Source organism: Pelodiscus sinensis, chromosome 3 (genome assembly GCF_049634645.1).
Source record: "Pelodiscus sinensis isolate JC-2024 chromosome 3, ASM4963464v1, whole genome shotgun sequence".
Classification (NCBI taxonomy): Eukaryota; Metazoa; Chordata; order Testudines; family Trionychidae; genus Pelodiscus; species Pelodiscus sinensis.
The window spans coordinates 132086647-132109471 of NC_134713.1; the positions used below are offsets into that span (position 1 = coordinate 132086647).

At 40.5% G+C, this 22825-nt stretch overlaps 1 protein-coding gene across 7 annotated transcripts; it reads left to right on the plus strand.

Moving 5' to 3' along the window:
* Positions 1 to 12070: 12070 nt before the first annotated feature.
* Positions 12071 to 19407, plus strand: ZBTB18 (zinc finger and BTB domain containing 18). Of its 7 annotated transcripts, XM_075924872.1 has the most exons (4): positions 12071 to 12424; positions 14516 to 14599; positions 16601 to 17288; positions 17401 to 17579. In XM_075924872.1, exons 2-4 carry the CDS (start codon positions 14587 to 14589, stop codon positions 17429 to 17431), a joined length of 732 nt encoding a protein of 243 aa, XP_075780987.1. In that variant the 5' UTR covers positions 12071 to 12424; positions 14516 to 14586; the 3' UTR covers positions 17432 to 17579. The 7 variants fall into 7 exon arrangements, with proteins under 7 accessions (XP_075780987.1, XP_075780981.1, XP_075780985.1 ...); XM_075924866.1 differs by having other exon boundaries at positions 12074 to 12424; positions 16601 to 19407; XM_075924867.1 differs by lacking the exon at positions 12071 to 12424 and adding an exon at positions 12670 to 13162 and having other exon boundaries at positions 16601 to 19407.
* The last annotated feature ends 3418 nt before the right edge of the window (positions 19408 to 22825 follow it).

Genomic DNA, 22825 nt, shown 5'->3' on the forward strand with positions numbered 1-22825 from the left:
ACTGTGGACAGGATCTCTGCATTGGAATCTGCAGTAGTGGTTGGGACAAGGATCCTCTACCAGCCACAGGTGAAGTGGCCTTATTTGGGAGCCCAAACAAAGGATCAGTCCATAGTAGGTAGGTCACTCCACGCCTCACAGATGTAAAAATAGTGCTCGGTGTCAGTAGGCTTGACAGAATTTCTGTGGACTATACCAGCAGATTGGATTAAGCTATAGCAGCCAGCTTGTGCTGTGGCACCCTTCATGATCTTATCTTTTTTCTCTTTCCCATGGGGGTAACCCAGAGGATTGGGTGGAGGGCCAACATGATATGTATGGGGGATGCTAGAGAGCGCTTTCTGTTTTGCTGCATTCTTCTCTTGATTGACAGAGAAAGAAAGGGATGAATGAGATAAAACCTCTCACCTTACTTTGACTTCGGGAAAAGAGGAGAGCAACAAAAGCTATGTCTACACCACAGAGTTTTTTTTGGAGAAATGGCCATTTTTCTGAAAAAACTTCACTAACATCCACACTGCAATCGCATTCTTTTGGGGGAAAAAATCGAAACAACAGAGGGGGTTTTCCGACATTGGTAAACCTCTTTCAACAAGGAAGAAGTCTTTTTCCAAAAGAGCTCTTTCAGAAAAAGGTGTGTGTGGATGGGGAAGAGGGAGTTCTTTCGAAAGAAGAGGAAAGAGGAAAAAGCACAGGTGCCCTGGTGGCCACTCAGCTGAAATGCGAGATAATGTCCATTCAGTGTGGACACTATCTTTCGAAAAAGCAGATCACTTTTTTAATGCACGTTGGCACTGAGGACGTGCTCTTTTGGAAGAAGTTTTTTCAGAAGATCTCTTCCAGAAAAGCTTGTTCCGAAAGAAGCCTGCAGTCTAGACATAGCCAAACTGACAGAACAAATACTGATAGTTTCTGTAAGCACTTTGTACTGGTGAACATAAGAATGGCTATACTGGGCCAGACCAATGATCCATTCAACCCAGTATCCTGTCTGCCAACAGTGGCCAATACCAGATGCCACAGAGGGAGGGAACACAACAGGTAATCCTCACGCGATTCCTCCCCTGTCACCCACCTCTAGAGAAACAGGCTAGGATACTATTCCTACTCATCCTGGCTAATAACTATTGATGGATCTAACCTCCATGAATCTATCTAGCTGAGTGCAGAGCACTTCATTCAAACCTACGCTGTACTCAGAATGCACCTTATTTCTGAGAGAGGTCCTAAACTAAAGTGAAGGCTACATTCATATTCATAAATAGATATCTTTTCTCCCACATTTCGTCTTATCCAACTCATTCTCGCCTTTATTTCTCACACTTTTTCTTTCTATTCAGCTTTGCTCTCCACCCTTCCGTTTGTATTTTTCCCTTGCTAAAATTGTGGTTCCTTTTGCTTGCTTTGAGAAACGAGAACAGGATTTTAAAACCAAGAAGTCCTTGGTTCCAGTCCTAGCTCTAACACTGACTTGCTGTGCAGCCTCAGGCAAGTTCCTTCACCTCCCTGCCTCTGTTCTCCCAACTGAAAAAAAGGAATGCTAAATACCAACTTCAGAGAGCAGCTGCTGTGAAAGTTCATCAGTGAGAGTCTGAATAGCTCTTTAAATATCTAAATCACTATTAAGGATCTTCAACACTAGGAGCACTAGGAGCGGCCATCAAGACACTATCTGAACCTGATGATTAATGAGCCCATTGCAGCACTTTGCTGTTGAAGTTAATGTTGCTGCCTGAGGGCAACATGCTTGATGAGAAAATTCACAGCAGTCCATATACCATATTGATCTGAAATGCTACTGTATATTTTAATTATCTTTACCATCATTAAAATCTTCTGAAAATTAAAATAGGCTATGCACTTATGGAGCAAATTTACGTACCAAGAAGGTGATCACCAGCTAATGCTAGAAGCCTCGTCGACAGTGAATCACTGCCAGCAGCTTTAGGTCATCTTTGTTTTAGCTGTGGCCGTTAATTCATTTCCACAGTTTTTCTTCTGTTAGTTTTGTGCCAAATGTTCATTTACAGCTGTTCTCAAACCTGGGCAGTGTGTTTCATTTAGCCCGGCTATCTTCTGAATACTATCAAAAGTCTTTATCATGGTATAAAGATTTAATTTGAGGAATGATGTTTAAAAAACAAATTTGCAGAATTATTTCAGTAAGATAGACACAGTATCACAAAGACTCTTAATTGTGAACAGTCCTTAATACTATCCATTATACAGTACTATCTAACATTACAATAGCGATCTCTGACACTTACATAACTCGCATGACCATAGTAATTGAGCACTTCCCAATCTTTAATGTACAGGCAGTCCCCGGGTTACATGGATCCGACTTACATCGGATCCCTACTTACAAATGGGGTGAGGCAACCCCGCACTAGTTGCTTCCTCCCAGCAGACCAGGGAGATGCAAAGCTAGCGCTCCCCCCCCCCCCAGCAGACCAGAGAGACGCGGAGCGGCTTTTCTCAGCAGACACCTCAGCTTGAGAATAAAGGACTGAGGGAAGTGAGGTGTGGGAGAATAAAACTGAGCTCTGGAGAAATGTTTGGCTAGAGTTTCCCCTACAATATGTACCAGTTCCGACTTACATACAAATTCAACTTAAGAACAAACCTACAGTCCCTATCTTGTACGTAACCCGGGGACTGCCTGTAGTTCTCTTCAAAACAACCCTCAAAAGACCAAGTGAAGGAAGTCTGTTGCAGAGATGAGAATTGGATCTGTCTCCCCCAAGTCCTGGAGCTAACCCAGTTTAGGCCCTCCTTCATCTCAGGCAATTTATCATCTGTTCATACACTGTCACGCAAAAAATTGGCCAGAGTATAAAATAATGAAGTATTGTTCTTATGACCATTGGCATTAACCATTGAATATAAAGTTATTTAACCAGAGAGAGTGGGGAAGGCTAAGTGAGGAAGGAGAGAAAAGGAAAACAAGATGATGCATTTGTGAGGTTTTACAAGTGAGTTTAAATAAAAGGACTCTCATTCAAGCCTATTGACTATTGTCAGTTAAAATTCAACAGAGACAGCATGCGCCCTGTCATGTAAGTCAGGCCAGGTCTACAGTAAAAAGTTAAATTGACCCAGCTATGTCACTCAAGGGTGTGAAAAATCCATACCCTTGAATGACATAAATAAGTCAACTTGACCTCTGATTTAAACGGTGCTAGGCTGATGGAAGAATTCTGCTGTCAACCTATCTGCTGCTTTGCAGGAAGGTGGATTAAGTGTAGCAATGGGAGAATCCCTCCTGTATCTGTAGTGAGTGGCTGTGATGTATTACTGAAGCTTGCTCTTGTAGAGGTATAACCTCAGTTTGCAGACAGAACCCTTCCTTGAACAGCTTTTCACTTCTTGAGCCTGCCCCTCTGTTTCAGGGGCAGAAGGTAGGTGAGAATGGTATTGCCTTAAAATCTGAGAGAGAAACAAAATACATCTTTCCACGCCTCTTTTCTTTAATGCTATGGTTTGTTGGAACATCTTTTGTCTTGTTGCTTAGTAGGAATTGTTCTCACATGATAAATGTGTGTGCAGTACACTATTTCACCTATATCAAATGCCTCAGCTTTACTTCACTGTTTAATCACCTGCCAAAACAGTTTATTTCCTCATCTATTTCTCCTAAGTGAGCATTCTCTTAGGTAAGCATAGCTTACAATTGCAATATCTCTTTTCTGAAGAAAGTTAGGTGTCCAGCCTTGTACAGTTCTTTATCATTCTCTGAGGGCTTTATGGTTATCTTGAAAAGCAAGAAAGGGTGGCGTAACACAGCTGTAACTGAGCTGAAGTACTTCAGAATGGAATGTTTTTCCACACTCATTTTAAGTGTTACGGACTGAAGCTTTCAGAAGTAGTGTAAAATAAAAAGATCTGTATCAAAATCCTGATCAGATACCAGAAGTGTCCTTATGGTCTTAGGAGTTTAATTTCCATTTAAACAACAATAAATACAGGCATAAAGGTTTAAGTTGAATTATGTAAGCCCTTTAGCCATAGCCATTACATTCTGCCACAAAAATGAGCTGCTGTTCTCACTTTGTTTTATGGGCTCAGTGTAGCCGGTTGTTATTGTAGCTGCCAAATAAAAACCAGCAAGCCATGCAAAGGAAAATATAATATTTTATGCTTTTACAGTCTCAGGATAAAAAGCATGTGCAATTTTACAGGGGTTTTTTTTCAGCTTGCACTGTCATTGCCTTAACCCTTCTGAAGACTTTATGAAGGAGAAGCCTTCTACGCTGGTTGCTTCTCATTTTGGATCCCCCAATCTCCTTTGACTGGACATGCTACCCTCTAGTGGGCTGGGGGAATTGTTATGCAATTTTCAGCTTCAACTTTGTTGCAGACTTGTGTTTAGGGTGACCAAACATCCTGATATTATTGGGACTGTCCCAGTATTAGGGGCTTTGTCTTATATATGCAACTATTCCAGCCCCTTGGAAAAAAATGTTTTGGTTTTTCATTCTTGCTGTCTGGTTACCGTACTTGTGTTTTTCTGCCAGTTGTAGATTCCTGCAATTATGAAGAAAAGGATTATGGGTCTTTTCATAAAATGAAAAATACTATTGATTTAAAAGTAGTGCATTTCCAGACTTCAAATTTTCCCAGACCTCACTCTCTATCAATTAGCACAAATATCCTGTGATTTCTTTGGAGATGTGTTCCCATGAGACTTGCAGCAGTCAGTGAATGTATAGGGAGGAAAATCAAATTGGGTAACCTCAAAAGAGAACTGCAACTGCAGAAGAGTAGCCAAGGCATACGATACCATATTCAATATACCTGGAACAAAATGCATAATGTATTGTGTTAATATGTGCAGGTAAGACTGGATGTGTGGCTCCGAGGAAGAAGATCCAACAAGGAATCAAAGTAGAGGTATCATCTAAGAGATATGGAAATAAGAATGTTTAGGGGGCATGAGTTAAGGTACTTCAAGCTCACTGCAACAGAGAGCAACTAATACAACAAAGAACAGGAGCTTATGTTGACAGTTGAATTGAACCCAGAGTATTAACACATGGCTTTTTGCTTCATGACCTGTGCCCTCAGATCACATAGCTTCACTCCCCTTTGCCATGTATCTTCCCCCCCCCCCCTTGCACAGCTGTTGCCTAGTTTATGTATATTTTTTAACTATAGACACTACATTTTATATTTTATGCTTCACAGTGAGAGCTGTGTTGGAATTTTGGCACCTAGTTTTGTGCATAGATTTTTTTACATTTTTTTCTCCTTCCACACCTTTTTCACAAGACGGTAACATATGGCCTTGAGTGATTAAATGATTTAGTCAATGAACTGAGCAGAAAGAACAGGCTGATTGGAAGAAGACAGCTTCTGTTTAGGCACAAATGTCTTTGTAATCAACAATAATAAGAAAAGAAATACAGAGAAAGCACAAGAAAATTTAATTGGGTTATGTTTAAATATTATATTTTACAGTGTGCCTTAAAAAGTTAAATAGGAGTGTACCCACAATAAATTAATTATACTTTCCGTATTGTGCCCTCTTTTAAATAGAACAAGAGGCATATGTATACAGGTATGTGCAGCAAATAGAGACCAAATGAAAAAATAAGTTAACAGCAGTTCTTTCCTTCTGTAAAGCTAGGTCTGACTTTCTTTTGACTTTTGAACAAATCATTCCTGCAGAGCTTAATGTTCAGTCAGCATACTAACTGAAAAGCACTTCATGCTTTTGTACTTTTTAATAATAAAGCAAATTACAATACACATCAGGTAGATATACAGCCTCAAAGAAGAACGGAAGAGATTACCCAAAATTATGAGTCTGGAAAATATTAGGCAGGTCATTCCAGTAGACCAATATAAATATTTTTGTATTCATCCATGTGGTGATGAGTTATCTTCACAGTAGAACCCCTATTTTACAAAGTAATTGGGGACTAAGTTCATAAAAATCAAAAAGTTCGTAAAATTTAGTATCTCAAAATTACAGTTAAAACAGTGCCCATGTTGCAGTATGGTGCACTGCACCACTTTTCTCTTTGTTCTTCAAACTACTGTAAAACAATTTGCAATGCACTAAAGGCATCAGCACATGGAAAGATGTCGACTTGTTCTTTATCAGCATCACTTTTATTGTTGGATTTCCCATTCTCCCATCACAGAATACTCGCTCACCCTGGGTGGTGCCTCTTCATGTCTGCTTTGAGGAATAGCTCTTTTCCAGGTCTGACATCTCATCTTGGGGGTAGCAGTTTCTTTTTAATGAGGCAGCCCGCTGGACAGATCACTATGTGCTTTCCTTTCCTTGCATATAGAATCTCACTGGACCCTCTGTCCAGACAATGCTACTCCATCTGTGGCTGGCAGGGGAATGTAGATCTATTCAATAATCTGAGTTCCATCTCTGAAGTCTACAACATGCCACCACCGACTGCTCCATCTTCAACATTACTGCTCTCTCCCTGGGCTGCGTCTTACTCTATCTCCCAAAAGCTTTCTTTTCCATTTGTCTGCTGGGTTTGGCCTTCCCTTAAGGCTAGGTTCCCAGGATTATACTCTTTCCCTGGATTACCTCCTTCCCTCTTGAACGTACAGATACCTCAGCCCACACCTGCTCAGCTGAGCTCCACTTTCCAAACAGGGATTACTTCTCTAGCCTAACACCCATATGTGTGGCCTCTCTCACTAAGTGGTTCTTTCTCAACTTCCCTCTCTTTTTCACGGCTGGTGTGGAGTTGACACACCATCACACCCCTCCCCCACCATGGAAAAATGTTTTGTGTAACTCATACTTCATAAGATTGGTGTTAATGATACCAGGGTTCTATTGTGTTTGATGAAAGAGACATTAATATTCAGAAATCAATTGTGCTAGGCTCCAGTTTTCCCACTCCATAAATTGTCTTGATTTGACTCCATTCTTCTAGATAGCCATTTTGCTCAGACTACAGTTCTTGACTCAGTGCATAAAGAATATGTCTTTGCTCTCAAAAGCTGTCCCCACATAAAGTAGCAGCTATTATTTTAAGACGTGCAAGTATGCACACCAGAAAAGTATAACAAAACTGGGAGAAGGTACATCAGTGCATCATCAATCATAAATATTGGTCTTTATGAGTGCTGGTCATGGTAGTGGAGAAACTGTACCTCTTGGTGCTGCTACTCCCCCACATTATACCATGTGAAAGAACAGAGAGAGAAAAATTTCTGACCGGAAGGCTGAGATGAGTTCTTGACCGAACACATCCTGATAACTTATCCAGCATAGCTAAGGCTGATAAGAATTACTGATCCAGACAGATTGGAACAATATACTTTAGCCAATTCATGCAATTCAAAGACTGCATTGTATTACCTTGGAGATCCTCCAACCATGGTTTCCCAGAGAGACAATTCAATTTCATAGGCTATGTCTAGACTGCAAGCCTCTTTCGAAAGAGCGTCTAGACTGCAAGCGGAACTTTCGAAAAAGCAAGCCGCTTTTTCGAAAGAGAGCACCCAGGCAGTCTGGATGCTCTCTTTCGAAAAACCCCTGTTTGCATTCAAGAACACTTTTTTTCGAAAGAGCACTTTTGAAAAAAGGCGTTCTTCCTCATGAAATTAGGTTTACCGCCGTCGAAAGAAAAGCCACGTTCTTTTGATTTAATTTCGAAAGAACGCGGCTGCAGTCTAGACGCAGGTGAAGTTTTTTCGAAAAAAGCCTACTTTTTTCGAAAAAAACCCCTGAGTCTGGACACAGCCATAGTGACATCACTTTCATCACTTCACCACCTCACTTGAGGTTGAATCCAGAGAATATTTAACATTTAATTTTTCTGAAAATCAAACTGCCATCAATTAAGTTTTGTTGTGACTCAGAATAAAAATGTATGAGAGTGCCAGTACTACCAGTCCTAACATTCATTCTCTGGGGTCAAAAAACAAACAAACAATCAACAAAAACACAGAGACATATTCTGCTGACACCTCTATTTCCATTTTACTACAAACATTTCTAAAATAGCTTTAACTTTAGGTACCTATTTCTGCTTTCCTTCTCAACCATAATAGCAGCAATGCCTCACTGGGGATGATATCCAGAGTCATATGATCCATATAACATAAATACAAAACAACTGGCCTCCTATGGGTGGCCTCCTATGGGTGCAGGCACAGGGTCCTCGCCCTGGGCAGGCAGCTCCTGCAACCCCTCCCCCCACAGCTCCCCTCTCAGAGACCCCACAACTGCCCCTGCGAGCCTCCGACCCCCCATGCCTCCTCACAACCTCCCCCTGTGAGCCTCCCTCAATCCCCCACTGTCATCCCAGGGTGCTTTGACAGACACCCCAATATCCTGCAAAGTCGAGCAGTGACGTGTCCCTGGTCTCTGTTTTCCACATGCTGGGAATGGGCAAGCGGGGGTGAATCACTTGTGGGTTTTGCGCCCTCTGTCCGAAAATTCAGAAAATACCGGACATGTGTAATGTCCAGTATTTTCTGTTTTTCCGGCTGGGCACTGGACGGAAGCCTGGTGGCGCCTCCTGTGGTTGCGTGCTGAAACCGGGTGGTGTGGGGGTTTTTTACGTATGCCCGACACGTGTGTTCTTTTCTTTTTTTTTTTTTTTTTTGCTTGACAAAAATTTCTAGCCTGCATGATGGGTATTTTTTGGGAGACCATCTGGCAACCCTACTGGCAATGTTTTAAAATTAACATTTTAATGCTAACAATATTTGGCTTTCAGTCTTGCGTTTTTAACCTAGACTTTTTGTCACTCAGCATTACCTTCTTTGTGCCCACCTTTAGAATAGAATATGATTTTGTGTAATGATGTATACTGTAGCTATTTCAAAGCCTCTAGCAAAGTAATGAATTAAATCTGAATACTTCACTAAGTGCAGGCAAACATGACTGCTACCATACAATGGGCTCAGCAATAGTTCATCATCGATGGCCTTTGAAGTAGGAAGCAGATCTTTTTTGTCTTGTAATGGTGAGCCATGTGGAGGTTCACCATTCTTCTGTTCAAAACATGACATGGGATGTCCAACTTTGATCAGAGACTGACAGGACCTCAGCTTTTATTACAGGACCTTTAACAGAGCTGGAACCTCCTACAGTACTACACTGCTGCGTCAGCATGGTATATGAGCCAAAAGCCTTCAGGCTTACTTGTTGCCTGAAGGGTACAAATTGAAGTCAGCAGGCATAAAGGTGCAAGAGAGTTTCCCAGTGTGGCACCAAAATGGTAATATATTCTCCCAAACAGTATTTGTGCAATAAATTGGATTAATTTCTTATTTTACAATAAATTGAAAATATTTCTATTTTCTCTGGCTCATATGTTCTTAGTTTAATTTTTTTGCTTATTTTGTATAGTATCTTGGGATGCCTGACATGAACAGTGCTTTATAAATGTACATAGGAGCCAGATGTATTGCCAGATGTTTATGTCCCTTTACAGCAAGTCTTTCCAACCCTTTCCAGCTGAACAACTCCTGTTTATATTTGAAATTTTGTATAGAGGCTCAATTAGTCCACTGACTGCAAATGAATTACTCACATCAGTTAAATTACACATATATAAGAATTTGGAAGCTAAGGCCTTAGTGCACTAGGCAGACAAATGAAGATATAACATACATCAAAAAGGAAAATGGGGAGGAAAGACATGGATTACAGTCATGATAGCATGGTTACTGACATCAGGCATAGATACAGGCATGTGTCTCGGTAAAATATAGTTTTAAGTGTATCTGTGTTAACAGATAGAAAATATATTTAAAATATATAACAAATGTAAATCCATTTTTAGCAAATACTTTTGAAATTAGTTTTTAAGTAAAACAAGGAGTCCAGTTTCACTTTAAAGACTAACAAATTTATTAGTAACAAGTAGTCCTGTGGAACCTCAGAAGCTAACAAAAATATATAGTATCTTGAGCTTTGGTGAGTAAAACCCACTTAATCAGGCTTACCTGATTTATTAGGGTATTACAGCATAAACTTTTGGAAAGGTATTCCAAGCATGGGACACAGGCACAAATTTTTGTCAAAAGAAAATGAAAGGGTGAGCGAGAGGAATTGATGGGGTACGGTTAGGGAGAAGAGACTAGGTCTGAGCTGGTGGGTCATGAAGACAGGGATGTAATGTATAACACAATGTGGAGTCAGTGACATGATTCAATAGGGACAAGTTACATAACTGAAGCAATAATCAAGCAAGATTTTATGGGCAGCAATTCGGATGGGCTGAAAGGGTTTGAGAGTCATATAATAAAATCCAAGGAGTCTGCAATAGTCAAGAGGGAAGGTAAGATGTGTATGAGCAACCTGACCCTGAGAACCCAAATAAAAGGTTGGATTTTTGTAATGTGGAGGAAAGAGAAACAGAATTATTACATGGACACCTGGGCTCCATATGCTACATAATATGCAAAGCGATGCTGTCAAATAAGCTAGCCAAAATAGGACTTGGTGTACTCTTTTACTATACTGTAATTTAGCGAAGTATGCCTTCCAGATCAAATAGTTATACAAAAGCGTATATAAAAAGATATACCTTTTTATTCTATTTTGGATTCACATATAATTGTTTCCCATTTGATTCCTGTTCTATTGTTACTTTTGAGCACTTTATTTACTATATAAATTCATACCAGAGTTACATGCTAGCTTTTAACCTGAAATTGGAGCGGGGGGAGGGAATCACATACATATGGCTCACAAATTACTCCTTTGCTAAGAACGCACTATTGTTGAAAGATGCATAGAAAATGCCATATGAGATCAGCCTACACATAATGAGGGTTTATGGTGAACATGTGAAGAGCCCATTACCACAGCCCACAGTTGTGGGAGTCTTGGTGATTTCCAATTTGTCTTGGCAACTGTCCCTTGTTTACCAAAGTCCTCAGCTGTTCAAGTCTAGCCCCTGCTGCCTTTGATTCAGTTATACATTTCTAACCCACCACAAAGCTGTGTGGAGCTGTGACACCAAGCCTTGTCTTTGTCGCCCTAACTCAACAGCTGTCCCTACTTCCCCATTATTTTCTCTCCCCATTGAGTCTGGGCAGCACCAAAGTCTCTCGCCTCACTTCTATTGATCATTTTTGCTACACTTTGCCAGCAGATTATTAACTGCTTGCTGAAACAATAGTTGAATTTTGGAGACTGGAAATCCCGAGTTTGAAGAAAAATGTTTGATTAAACAGAGGTAAGATAATCCAAAGACATAAATTGTATCTCAAAGGCAACTCGGCTGAGTAACAATTAGGTCTGTTACATTACAGACTTAGCTTCCATTGCAAGTTCTGCCTTAAATAACTTGGATAATCTCTTGTCTAATGTATTTATAAAATGTTATAGGCTAACAACTCAACTGCCTTGTCAGTTATTAGGCCTTGGTCAGTAACTAGGGCTAAAAGGTACTTAGAAATATGAATACCAATGAATAGAGGAGGGACCAAAACGTACGCTCTCCTGGCTCAGTGCATAACTTCCTAGGGTATAGGATATTTGGATGGGTCGCCCCTGCAAGATACACACTGGTGTCTCTGCACCCCTTCCTGGCTCACACTGCTCTGTCTCACTGGGGAGGGGGGGAGGCAGACCCTGCTGCCTGAGACAGCTCCCATCCAGCTGGGGGGCTGGGAGCAGGCATGATGCACTGTCCCACAGGCAGAGGGTTACTGTGGGGCAGAGCCCTGAGCTTCCCCTGCCCCTTCTCTAGCAACCAGCCTCCCTCCAGCCTGCACTGTCCCACAGTGCACCACGCCCGGCCCCAGGTAAGGCGCCTCCCCAGAGCGAGGCGGGGACGTCACGTCCCTGAGACTGCAACCCGGCCCCCTCCCACCACGAAGAACCCCGCCCCGCCGCTCGCTCCGCCCCTTCCCTGCGCGCAGGGGACCACCCTTCCTTCCGCCTTTGCGCCGCGAGCCCCGCCCTCTTCCTCCTGATTGGTCAGAGGTGACGGCCTTTCGCCTTCCGTCACTGGGCGGCCGCCCTTGTCTGTCAACACCTGTTCGCCTCTCTGATTGGAGGCGGCGGCGGAGGGGGCAGGCGAGCCTGTCAGTCAGGAGCGGAGAGGGCGGGGTGGGGGAACATCTGGGTGCCGCAGCCCTGGCCCGTCTGTGCCGCCGCCGTCGTGCGTGCGCCCGGCCCCCCCTCCCTCGACCCCCGCCCCCCCCCGCCCGGCTGGCTCCGGGCTCCGCGCTGTGTCTGGCCGCTGGTGCCATGGGGAGCCGCTGAGCTTGGGGCCCGTCGCTCCGCCGGCTGCCCCGCTCCTCAGCTGCCAGCGGGGTGGGGGGTGGGGGGAGGGGAGCGGGTGGCGCGGCCGGGGGGCGGGGAGCCGGGCGGGGGGTGGCGGAGCGCCCGAAGCAGCAAGTGAGCGAAGAGGCGCCGGGGCAGCGGCGGCAAGAGGCGGAGGGAGCGCGGGCACTTAGGGCCGCTCCGGAGTGTGTGAGTCCGGTTCTGCTCCCCCCTCCCCCCCCCCCCGCCGCGGTTGAGAGGGGGCTGGCACCTGGGGCGGGGGGAGGGGTGGAGCCGGTTTGGGTCGGACCCAACTTGAAGAGAAAGGGAGGGGAGCAGCAGGTGGGGGGCCAGGCGGGTGACTGGGGTCAGTTGGCGCAGTGGGGCGGGGGGTGGGGGCGGCGGAGGGAGGGCAGGTGCTGCAGTGAGGTTAAAGAGCGGTGGGGCTGGGCTGGAGGGCAGGCCCTGCGGAGGGGTTAGTGGCGCAGTGGGGCTGGGCTGGGGGGCAGGCAGGCGGCGCGGAACGAGTCCCTTGCGGGCGATAGCAGCAGAGTTAGTTGATGTCCCTGGGCTCTGGGGTGTCCGCGCAGCTGTACAGAGGGGAGAGCGCAGCAGCCCCACGCAATACACTCGCTGCTCAGCGCTTCTGGTTACTTTTGTTTTGTTGCTGCTGCTGTGACCTGGGTCTGTTTTTCCTGCACGTTTGGCTGGCTGCTTCCTTCCCTCGGCTCTGAGCGCTGCCGCTGCTTCTGTTTTTTTGCCTGTTTGCTTTGTATGTCCTGTTTTGGCCATTACACATGTACACCCAGGGGAGCAGAGTGAGTTAAAGGTGCTTTTATTTTTTGCAAGCTTTTGCAGTATTTTCTGAGGGCCAGGGGGGAAATAGTTTCTATAAATTCTTCCCTAGCCCTTGGTAACTGATTGGTTCCAGTACTGGATAGTAACTGGGTAGGTGCTGTGATTAGGTGGTAGCTGTTGAAGGGACCATGTGGCGAAGCACTGCTGAAAAGTTGATTTCATGAGCATCTTATCTGAAGTCTGGTTCATGTGCTGAAGAAAGTTAGGCTGGCGACTTGTCCTGTTTGACTTCTTTGATTTTAGTGATTGATCACCACATCCCAATTTAGATCTCCACATAGTAATTCATTACAAAGACTATTGCTTTTCAGTCTGATAAGAGGCCATAATCTTTCCTTCCACCCCTTTGATTGTGTGTCTATGCAGAGATGCATTTGACATTCACAGATGTCAGCACAGTGAACACAGCACAAGTGTGTCCAGCTTAGGTTGCAGAACTGTTTTGTCAGCCTTTCAAAACATCAGACCTGAATTTAAGAGGTTTTGCTTTATACAAAAAACAAATGAGACATATATTTGACAGTTTCACAGTAGATAATAAAAGGATTTGGAATGGGGCAGAGGGAAGATGGGATATCTTTTCTAACCTGAGAAGTAAGATCACATTTCCAGGCACAAAATGCACAGCAGTTCAATTTCAGCTATTAACTGCATTCCTAAGCTTTAATTTTATTTCATTGTTATGAAATAATGTAGTCATACTCTTTTTTTAAAGAAAAATCCAGCTTCAGTGTTGTGTGATATTTATGCCGCAGAATAATTGACAGTCCAAGGAAAAATACAGAGATGATCCATAAACAGTGGCTAAACATGAGTAAAATAATGCTTTAGCAAGGCTGACAGCTTCTGTCATGGCATATATTTAGATAGTAACCTAACAATCTCTGCTGTTTACCTCTCGCCAAAAGTTAAAAGTACTGATGTTGAAGTAGTTATAAGTTGTTACATAGAATTAGTTAAAAATATCATCTTTGTAACTGAACCTTTGGGTTCAATAAAAAATTAATCAGTCTGGATTTCCTGGATAGCGCTGTAGCTTGAATATGCTGTCAATATATAAAGCAGTCCACCATCTTTAGACAGAAGTGTTGCTATCCCATAAATACAGTAGAGCCCCATATGTTTAGGATTTTCAATTTTTTTCTGTTAGAAAGTTTGAAAAAAGAGACTTTGAAGTATTTTGTTTATACTAACAGAAGAGAAAAGTTCTCCTAAGAAAAAGCTGGTGGCAGGAGTGTAGAGGAGTAGCATATGGCATTAAAAGGAGCACAGCTGGAGGTAGCATTTCCATCTGAACATGATGTCAGAGCAGCTGACAGCCTGCCATCCCTCAGCCTTTTATTCTAACACACAGACAGGGAGTTAGTGTGTGCAGATCTGTGTGTGGAGAAGGTATCTCATTCCTCTCTAACATCATCTCCACTTTGCATCTGTCTCTCTTAGTCTGCTTTTTTTCCACCGATCTAACAGACCTGGAGCCAGCAAGACTCAGAGGAAAGGACTTAATCAGGTTTATGTGTTCTAAAGGTAGGAGTAGTAATAGATTAGATGCACCATATTTCTGTTTTGATGTGTTTATTTAATTTCAGAAAAATCACATTACTTTTCTAACCAAGTTTAGAGACAATATATGAAATGGAAATTAAATGGATAAGTGTACTTTCCGCAGTTGAAAAGCTTAGGATATAATAGTATAAGAGTGTATATTCCTGTGCCTGTTATCAGAAGAAACTTTTAAATATATGAAATTATTTTAGAGTATTGAGATAAGTTCATTCATAATTTTTTACTAAAATTGAGAAAATTGTAGTTGCAGGCAGTCTGAGGGTTCTGGTTTCTATTTTGTATTTTCTAAGAGTGATGGAGCAACAATATGTTTTGGAAGAAAATGTGAAAAGGTATATAAAAATAATTACAGTTTAAATGTCTTGTGAGTTCCACTATTAAACTTCATGTTTAAGATCCATTAGCCTGCCTTAGAACTACAAAAGCATACAGCTGTACTGTCTGAAAGATAGAAATCAGTTGTGTGTTTCAAAACTTTTGTCCCCAGGAGAATTGCTTGACTAGTTTCCTCTTTTCGTTCTCAGATGCACATTGGAGATCTTTTATTTCAGCATAACAATAATTATTTGAGGGAGTTTTTGTGTTCGCGACTAATTTAGAACTTGTAGATTTGAGCTGCCTGAATTGGCCAGACAGCTGTAATCGCACTCCTCTATTCTTAATCTCTTTATCTGGGCAGCAGCTGCCATATGGCCACAGTCAGCTGGATCAGATGTTTATAAGCTTCCTTCTTCGTCCCTCTCTGTCCTTTCAGCCTCCTAATTTGATCACAGCTACCTTGTGAGCTGCCCTCCAATCTTTATTTTTAGCCCTCTTAAGGATTAGGATTGATGTTGGCTGTGGGGCACTTAAAGTGATTGTATTGTAAATCTTCTTGCTTTACTCTGTAAAATACCATTGCTAGAATATATTTTAGGTTGGGTTGTAAGTTTTAGTACATCGTGGTTTGTGAAGGATAATTATTTTTCAGTAACACATACCAACCCCAAAATGCACAATTTGTGTTTAAATGGTTTCAGAGCACTTTGCTTTTAGTCACAAAAAAATTAGCCTTTTTTATTAAATTAAAATTTTACATTGTAGCTTAGTTACGACTCTGACACTTCCTTGAAGACTTTCTCCTCAAGGAAGGTTAGAAGGAAGACAATGCCTTTGGAAAAATAGTATCTAAAATAGCTGTCCTGAAACACTTTCTTTTAGTTTGGCATTGGAAACTATAGGGGAAAAGCATCTCTTTGAAAAAGAGAAAAGTCCTCTTGTATAACCAACACTTATCATTTTGTCTGTAGCTTTCTTCAGAAGTTTTTATATATTAATATAAAATATTTCTCTCATATTGCTTGGGGAAAGTTTAAGACCTAAAAATGTCAGCATAAGTGTGATTTTTTTTTTTTTTTTGTCCTTTAAACTTCTAAAATCTTTGCTTTTGCTATCAGTAAATATTTCTTACATCTGTTTGGGATCCCTTACATATGTAAGTTTTAAGGTATTAACATCTGTCTTCATGCAATAAGCTCTCTTTCTGGTACAATTTGACCTTGCAAAGAAAGTTGCTTAATTCTCAAAATACACTTTATTTTCTTTACCTGTGAAAATCCCACTTTTAAGCCTACAGTATTTTGGAGCCTGCAGTATTTTGGAGTCTATTTTAAATCTATTGTTTTAAAGTAGCTTAAAAGGGATCATTAAACATATTTAAGGAACAACAATGATACTTTTAAAAATGAGTGGTTGCTTACCTAAATGCCTATCAGAGGCCGTTATCTGCTGTTGTCTAATCATAAAAAATTAACTTCAGTGTTTTTTGGGGGGTGTTGTTAATTTTTGTATATATTAGTTGTGGTGTAGTTGTCACTTAATTAAAATCCAGAGGATTAAATAATAGTTACTAGTGCATAATTTGCACATGTAGATTTGCTGTATTTTTACCCTTATTTAATTTAAAAAAATTTTTGCTTATAGGTTATGAAGACAATATGGAGTTTCCTGATCATAGTAGACATTTGCTACAGTGTCTGAGCGAGCAGAGACATCAGGGTTTTCTTTGTGATTGCACGGTCTTAGTAGGAGATGCCCAGTTTCGAGCTCACAGAGCTGTACTGGCTTCATGCAGCATGTATTTCCACCTCTTTTACAAGGACCAGCTGGACAAAAGGGACATTGTTCATCTGAACAGCGACATTGTTACAGCCCCAGCTTTCGCTCTCCTGCTTGAATTCATGTATGAAGGGAAACTCCAGTTCAAAGACTTGCCCATTGAAGACGTGCTAGCAGCTGCCAGTTATCTCCACATGTATGACATTGTCAAAGTCTGCAAAAAGAAGCTGAAAGAGAAAGCCACCACCGAGGCAGATAGTACAAAAAAGGAAGAAGATGCGTCAAGTTGTTCGGACAAAGTGGAGAGTCTCTCCGATGGCAGCAGCCACATAGCAGGAGACTTACCCAGTGATGAAGATGAAGGAGAAGATGAAAAATTGAACATCCTGCCTAGCAAAAGGGACTTGGCGGCTGAGCCTGGGAACATGTGGATGAGATTGCCCTCAGACTCAGCAGGCATTCCCCAGACTGGCGGAGAGGCAGAGACACACGCAACAGCAGCTGGAAAAACAGTAGCCAGCCCCTGCAGCTCAACAGAGTCTTTGTCCCAGAGGTCTGTCACCTCCATGAGGGATTCAACAGATGTTGACTGTGTGCTGGACCTGTCTGTCAAGTCCAGTCTTTCTGGAGTAGAAAATCTGAACAGTTCTTATTTCTCTTCACAGGACATGCTTAGAAACAACCTGGTTCAGGTGAAGGTGGAGAAAGAGGCTTCCTGTGATGAAAGTGATGTTGGCACTAATGACTATGACATGGAACATAGCACTGTGAAAGAAAGTGTAAGCACTAATAACAGGGTACATTATGAGGCAGCCCATCTGGCTCCTATGAGGGAAGATTCTGTCTTAAGGGAGCTAGATAGAGAGGACAAAGCAAGTGATGATGAAATGATAACTCCTGAGAATGAGAGAGTCCAGGTGGAAGGCAACATGGACAGCAGTTTGCTCCCTTATGTGTCAAATATACTTAGCCCTGCTGGCCAAATTTTTATGTGTCCTCTCTGCAACAAAGTCTTTCCTAGTCCCCACATTCTGCAGATCCATTTAAGCACGCACTTTCGGGAGCAGGATGGGATTCGCAGTAAGCCTGCTACTGATGTCAATGTCCCGACCTGTTCCTTGTGTGGTAAGACTTTTTCTTGCATGTACACCTTGAAACGTCATGAGAGGACTCATTCAGGTGAAAAGCCCTACACTTGCACCCAGTGTGGGAAGAGCTTCCAGTATTCCCACAACCTGAGCCGCCATGCTGTGGTTCATACCCGGGAGAAGCCACATGCTTGTAAGTGGTGTGAACGCAGGTTCACACAGTCTGGAGACCTTTACAGACACATTCGGAAGTTTCACTGTGAGTTGGTGAACTCGTTGTCTGTCAAAAGTGAAGCACTGAGCTTACCTACTGTCAGAGACTGGACCTTAGAAGATAGCTCACAAGAACTTTGGAAATAATTTTTATATATATAAATAATATATATACATATATAAATATCTATATAGTTGTGGTACAGTCTAAAAGCAATCTTGTTTCCTTGACCTGAAAGTTTGGCTGTTTGCTTGTTTTTGCACTTTAAGGCAGCATGAACAGTTCACTAATTTAGCACTCTGAGCAAATGAACTTTAGAAGTAATATGACAAAATAATAAACTACAGAAGATTTTTTGCCCCACTTTTTGGAATATGAGCCAGTAGATACTTTGCTATTAAAGGAAATCTCATTGTAAAAAAACATAAAAATTAAATGGCTTTATCTTCTCCTACCCCTCAAACACTGCATTCTCTCAAGACTCAAAAGTTTTTCATTATTTTAAAAATGTGAATGTAGAAGTTCCCTTTAGTTTTATCAGTTCCTTTGCATTTCTAAAATTGTATGAGTCCTTTCTAGCTGTTGGAAACCTGAATGCTTTTAGACACAAATGGAAAATTTCTGAAATGCTGGATTATCTATTTTTAAACAAGCAGTTGACTTAAAACTTATTATGGCAACTTCTGGATTTCTGACAGTTCCCACTGGAAAAATAATCCTTAAAGTACACTGGGATCACTGGGACTCTGTGCAGTCTGTGAAGGTTTGCTTGGGATGAAAAAGGATATTGCAGCTTCAGCAGTGATGAACTGTGTGTTTAAAAATGTGAATTACTGTTCTTGTATACTGTAATTGATTACATGGGTGGGGGGTGTCAAAGAACTTGGCAGGTTGTGTTGATGCTCTTAGTTGAGTTTTGAAAAGTAAATATTAACGCTACAGAAATGCATGAGTTTCAGTATATTTTTGTCTTTGTTTGCATTGTATAACTTTAATGAGTAAGTTTAAAATTATTTAATTTCCTTAGGAAAAAGCACCACTGAAAAATTGGTGTTATGAAGAACATAAATGCACTGTTTTTTTTAAATATAATTTAAATTTACTTTCCCACTGTCTTTAAGTTCAATAAAATTTAAGCTACAAGATGATAATTTAGCAACATAAGAAGGAAGATATTAATGTTTACAAATAGGCTTAAAGATTTGCATGTGCTGTGTGCATTTATTAAAAGAAAACCTAATTGCACAAAATCCACGCCAGCTCAAACTTTAGATGCATACATTTACCCAGATGAGCATTTTTAGAATTCCTGCTGCACAAATTAACAATAGGTCATTCTTATTCTTTCCTCTCCCCCCCCCCCCCCCCCCCCCCCGAAAAGATTCTAGGGGCTGAAAAAGCCCCAGTCTGAAAGGACTAGAAAGCTTTGATTGACACAGGGAAGGGGGGAGGGAGAGTGGTTAGTGGACTATGTGTAACCAAGCAGCAGAGACTGCAGCCTGACGTGTGGTTTTAATGACCAACACACAGGTCAAAAGCATTTTGCACAGTGTTTGTTTTCCTGTCTTGCACTTACAAATAAGGTCTATGGGAGTAGCATGGAAAACGTTTGCTTTTTTCCTCCTTTTTCTGCTTTTGTTTAAAATTTGATCGCCTTAACTACTGTAAACATAGCCTATTTTTGTGCTTAAGATACTGAATGGAAAACTCCATTGTGTATTGCTGGACTGTTTTGGAAATATTTGGTCAAATGTGTGTTAAGTTGGCTGTAATGGCATTTAAAACAAAACAAAAAAAAACTGTGAAAATGGCCTTGGAGCATTATCTTTAGTTACTTGAATAGTTTATAGGTTTTAAAAATACATTCTTTTATTAATTTAGAAAAGACAATCAGTGTCTGAGAAAAATGGACTTTCTCTTGGATTTTTTTTTTTGTGGTCTTCGTGAGTGATTGATTATTTTCTTTTATTAGTTTCACATTCTTTTTTTGTTCTAAAACTTAGACTGACATCTAGCTTTGACAATCATAGTATGGTTTTATTTTCCTGAGGGGGGAATAACTTATAATGCTGTTTAGTTTTGTACTATTGGTGTGTTGGTGAATTTTTAAACTGTGTGCTAACTGCAATAAATTATATGAACTGAAAAATCAATTCCCTTGTCTTTTTTCCCCCCCTCTTTTAAATTATAACTATGGAGAATTTTTTATATTGTGTAACTTTATTACTTTTGTACAGACATCTATTGCTAACTGTATGGAAAATGTTTGCAGTATGCTTGTAAGCATTCTGTTCACACACACACACACACACACACACACACACACACACACACACACACACACACACACACACACACCTCACTTAACATTTGAAAAATTAAATGCCTGTGATTTGAAAGCATTCATCTGTCTGTAGCTCTCTATCATTCTGTAGAGGCGAAAATGTTTTCGTCACAGACCTGCATAGAAACATCCTATTAATTTCTTAGGGATTGCTAACATTTTATAATACTGTAAATCTCTAACAAAACAGAAGTGAGTGTTTTAAGTTTACCTTAAATAGATATCTTGGACTTCTTCAATATTCTGTTTCTAATAGAAAATTAGAGAAGAAAGGAGAAATTTAATTTGAAGCACCGCTTGACTATGGCATCATAGGCAATAGAATTATTAGGCATTTAAAATGTCCAGTATTCCAAAATATTGGCTGTACTCCAATCTACTCTGAGTTACTGAAAGAAAATAGTAATCATCCTTCATCTGCCTGGTCTGTCTATAAACTTCACTTACCTGTACCAACTAGATTGTTTTAAAAATGTCTAGGGATGCCTTGACCCAGACCTATCGATTCTTGTAACAGGGTAGTCCTGAACTGTATTTCTAAAGCTGTCCTATCCCGCTCTGAACAGAACTATGATTGTAAAGTCTAGTGGGAATAGGAGGGTAGAACCGAGGCGTCTGGAACAGGAAAAGAGGTGAGAATTTGAGAAAAATCTTGTGAAGTAAAGGAAAAGATTCATTAGCACCATCATCTAAACAGGTTTAGCTTCCATATAACCTTGATCAAGTGAGTTTCATCACCTAATATCGAGAAATATTTTGTAGATAAATACCTTAAAAGTACAACTTTCTTCATCAAGAGTAATTTATAATGAGTTATAAGGGTCTTTACATTATCACTTTCATTACCTCACTAAAGTGTCGAGCATTATTGTTCTTTGTGGTTTGTGTATTAATAAAGTGAAGTATTTCAAATGAATTCTTCATAAATTCTTAATGTTAATTTTAGAAATGCAAACAGCTGTTAAATGTAGACAAAGCCTGCTTAGCAGCAATTTCTTACTACGGTCATATCTTTCAATTATACAATCTTAATACTTGGTTAAATATAACAGAGTGGTGAAAGAGAAAGAAGGTTAATAGTATAGCTATTAGGTTTGAAGTCCACATAACTGATTAACATTAGATTTGGTTTTGGACAGGCTTGCCATGTGTTCCCAAGGGCCACAGGATTTTAAGAGCACAGGATTCACAAATCCACCAATACTTGATTTAGAGTCTTTAAAAGAGAGTTCTTGTCCAATAGGTAACTATTCATAACTTCACCCTAAAGATAAAAGCACTTGGTAAGAGTATTCCTCCAACTTCTTGGCCAGTTGGTGTGTGTAAACACAAAAGGTGTGCTTAATCATGACCACTGAATCGCTGCTTTTTGCAAAGATGAGGCAAGTACACTGATATTATCTTTCCATATATTTAAAGAAAGTAATATCTGAATATTTTTGTAACCATTTTTTACATGGTTTTTGGATGAATTTTAGATAGCTTTGATTGTCACTTACAGGAATCAAAATAGTTGCGCACTCATCTGCCTATTATGGTCTAATTTCTGTCTCTGTTTATTATGATAGATACAGAGTTCAATAGTCTTTTCTGAACAGAGATGGTCATTGGTATTGAAATGGGAATGCCTCTGATCTAAAGCCACACTAAGAGCGTATCACATAATTGCATTTTTAAACTAGTCCTACTGATGGTGAATTGATTCTTAATTTGACAGTATTAAAATTGTATTAAAAGGTTAGGTCTTCGATTATTACAATGCTAATGTTTAATATGTTTGATAAAATAACTTTTGAATATTTGTATATTAATCTTACAGGACTTATGTTAATGCAAAATTATTTTCACTCAAAACAAATTTACGAGATTCAAATGGCTCAGAATTTAAAACAAAATATAACTTGTCTTTCAGCAAAGCAAAGGAATATGAATTATTTACCCCACTCTCTAACGGGGTAGAGAGAACATCTAACTGGTATTTCACAGTCCTGCAGAATGCTGATGTAAGACAATGCATTTCTTCCAAATCTAAACTAACCTTTTATTTATTTGTAACACAAAATTATTTATTAGCAGCTTGTTGTTTTTTCCAGCAGCTGCACTTGTTAACCTGTTTGGGAAGCATGCTGAGGTTTTCTTTTCTTGGTAACTATCCTATCTGCTTTGCCTGTAAAGCTACTTGATAGCGAGACCTGATAAAAATACTTGGATTCAGATAATAATATTTAAAATTAAAACTAACCCCTTTTATCATAACCATGCAAGCACTGTTACTTTTTAAATGATTCCTCAAACCTAATTTTAAAACTAGCATTTCTGTGGTTAGTGCCGAAACCTACTTGCAATGCTTTTTGAAAACTACTTATCACGTATTTCACAAATATTTTTACAATGTTAATGTATAATATTAGACACATTTGAATTACATAGTAAAGAATTTGATT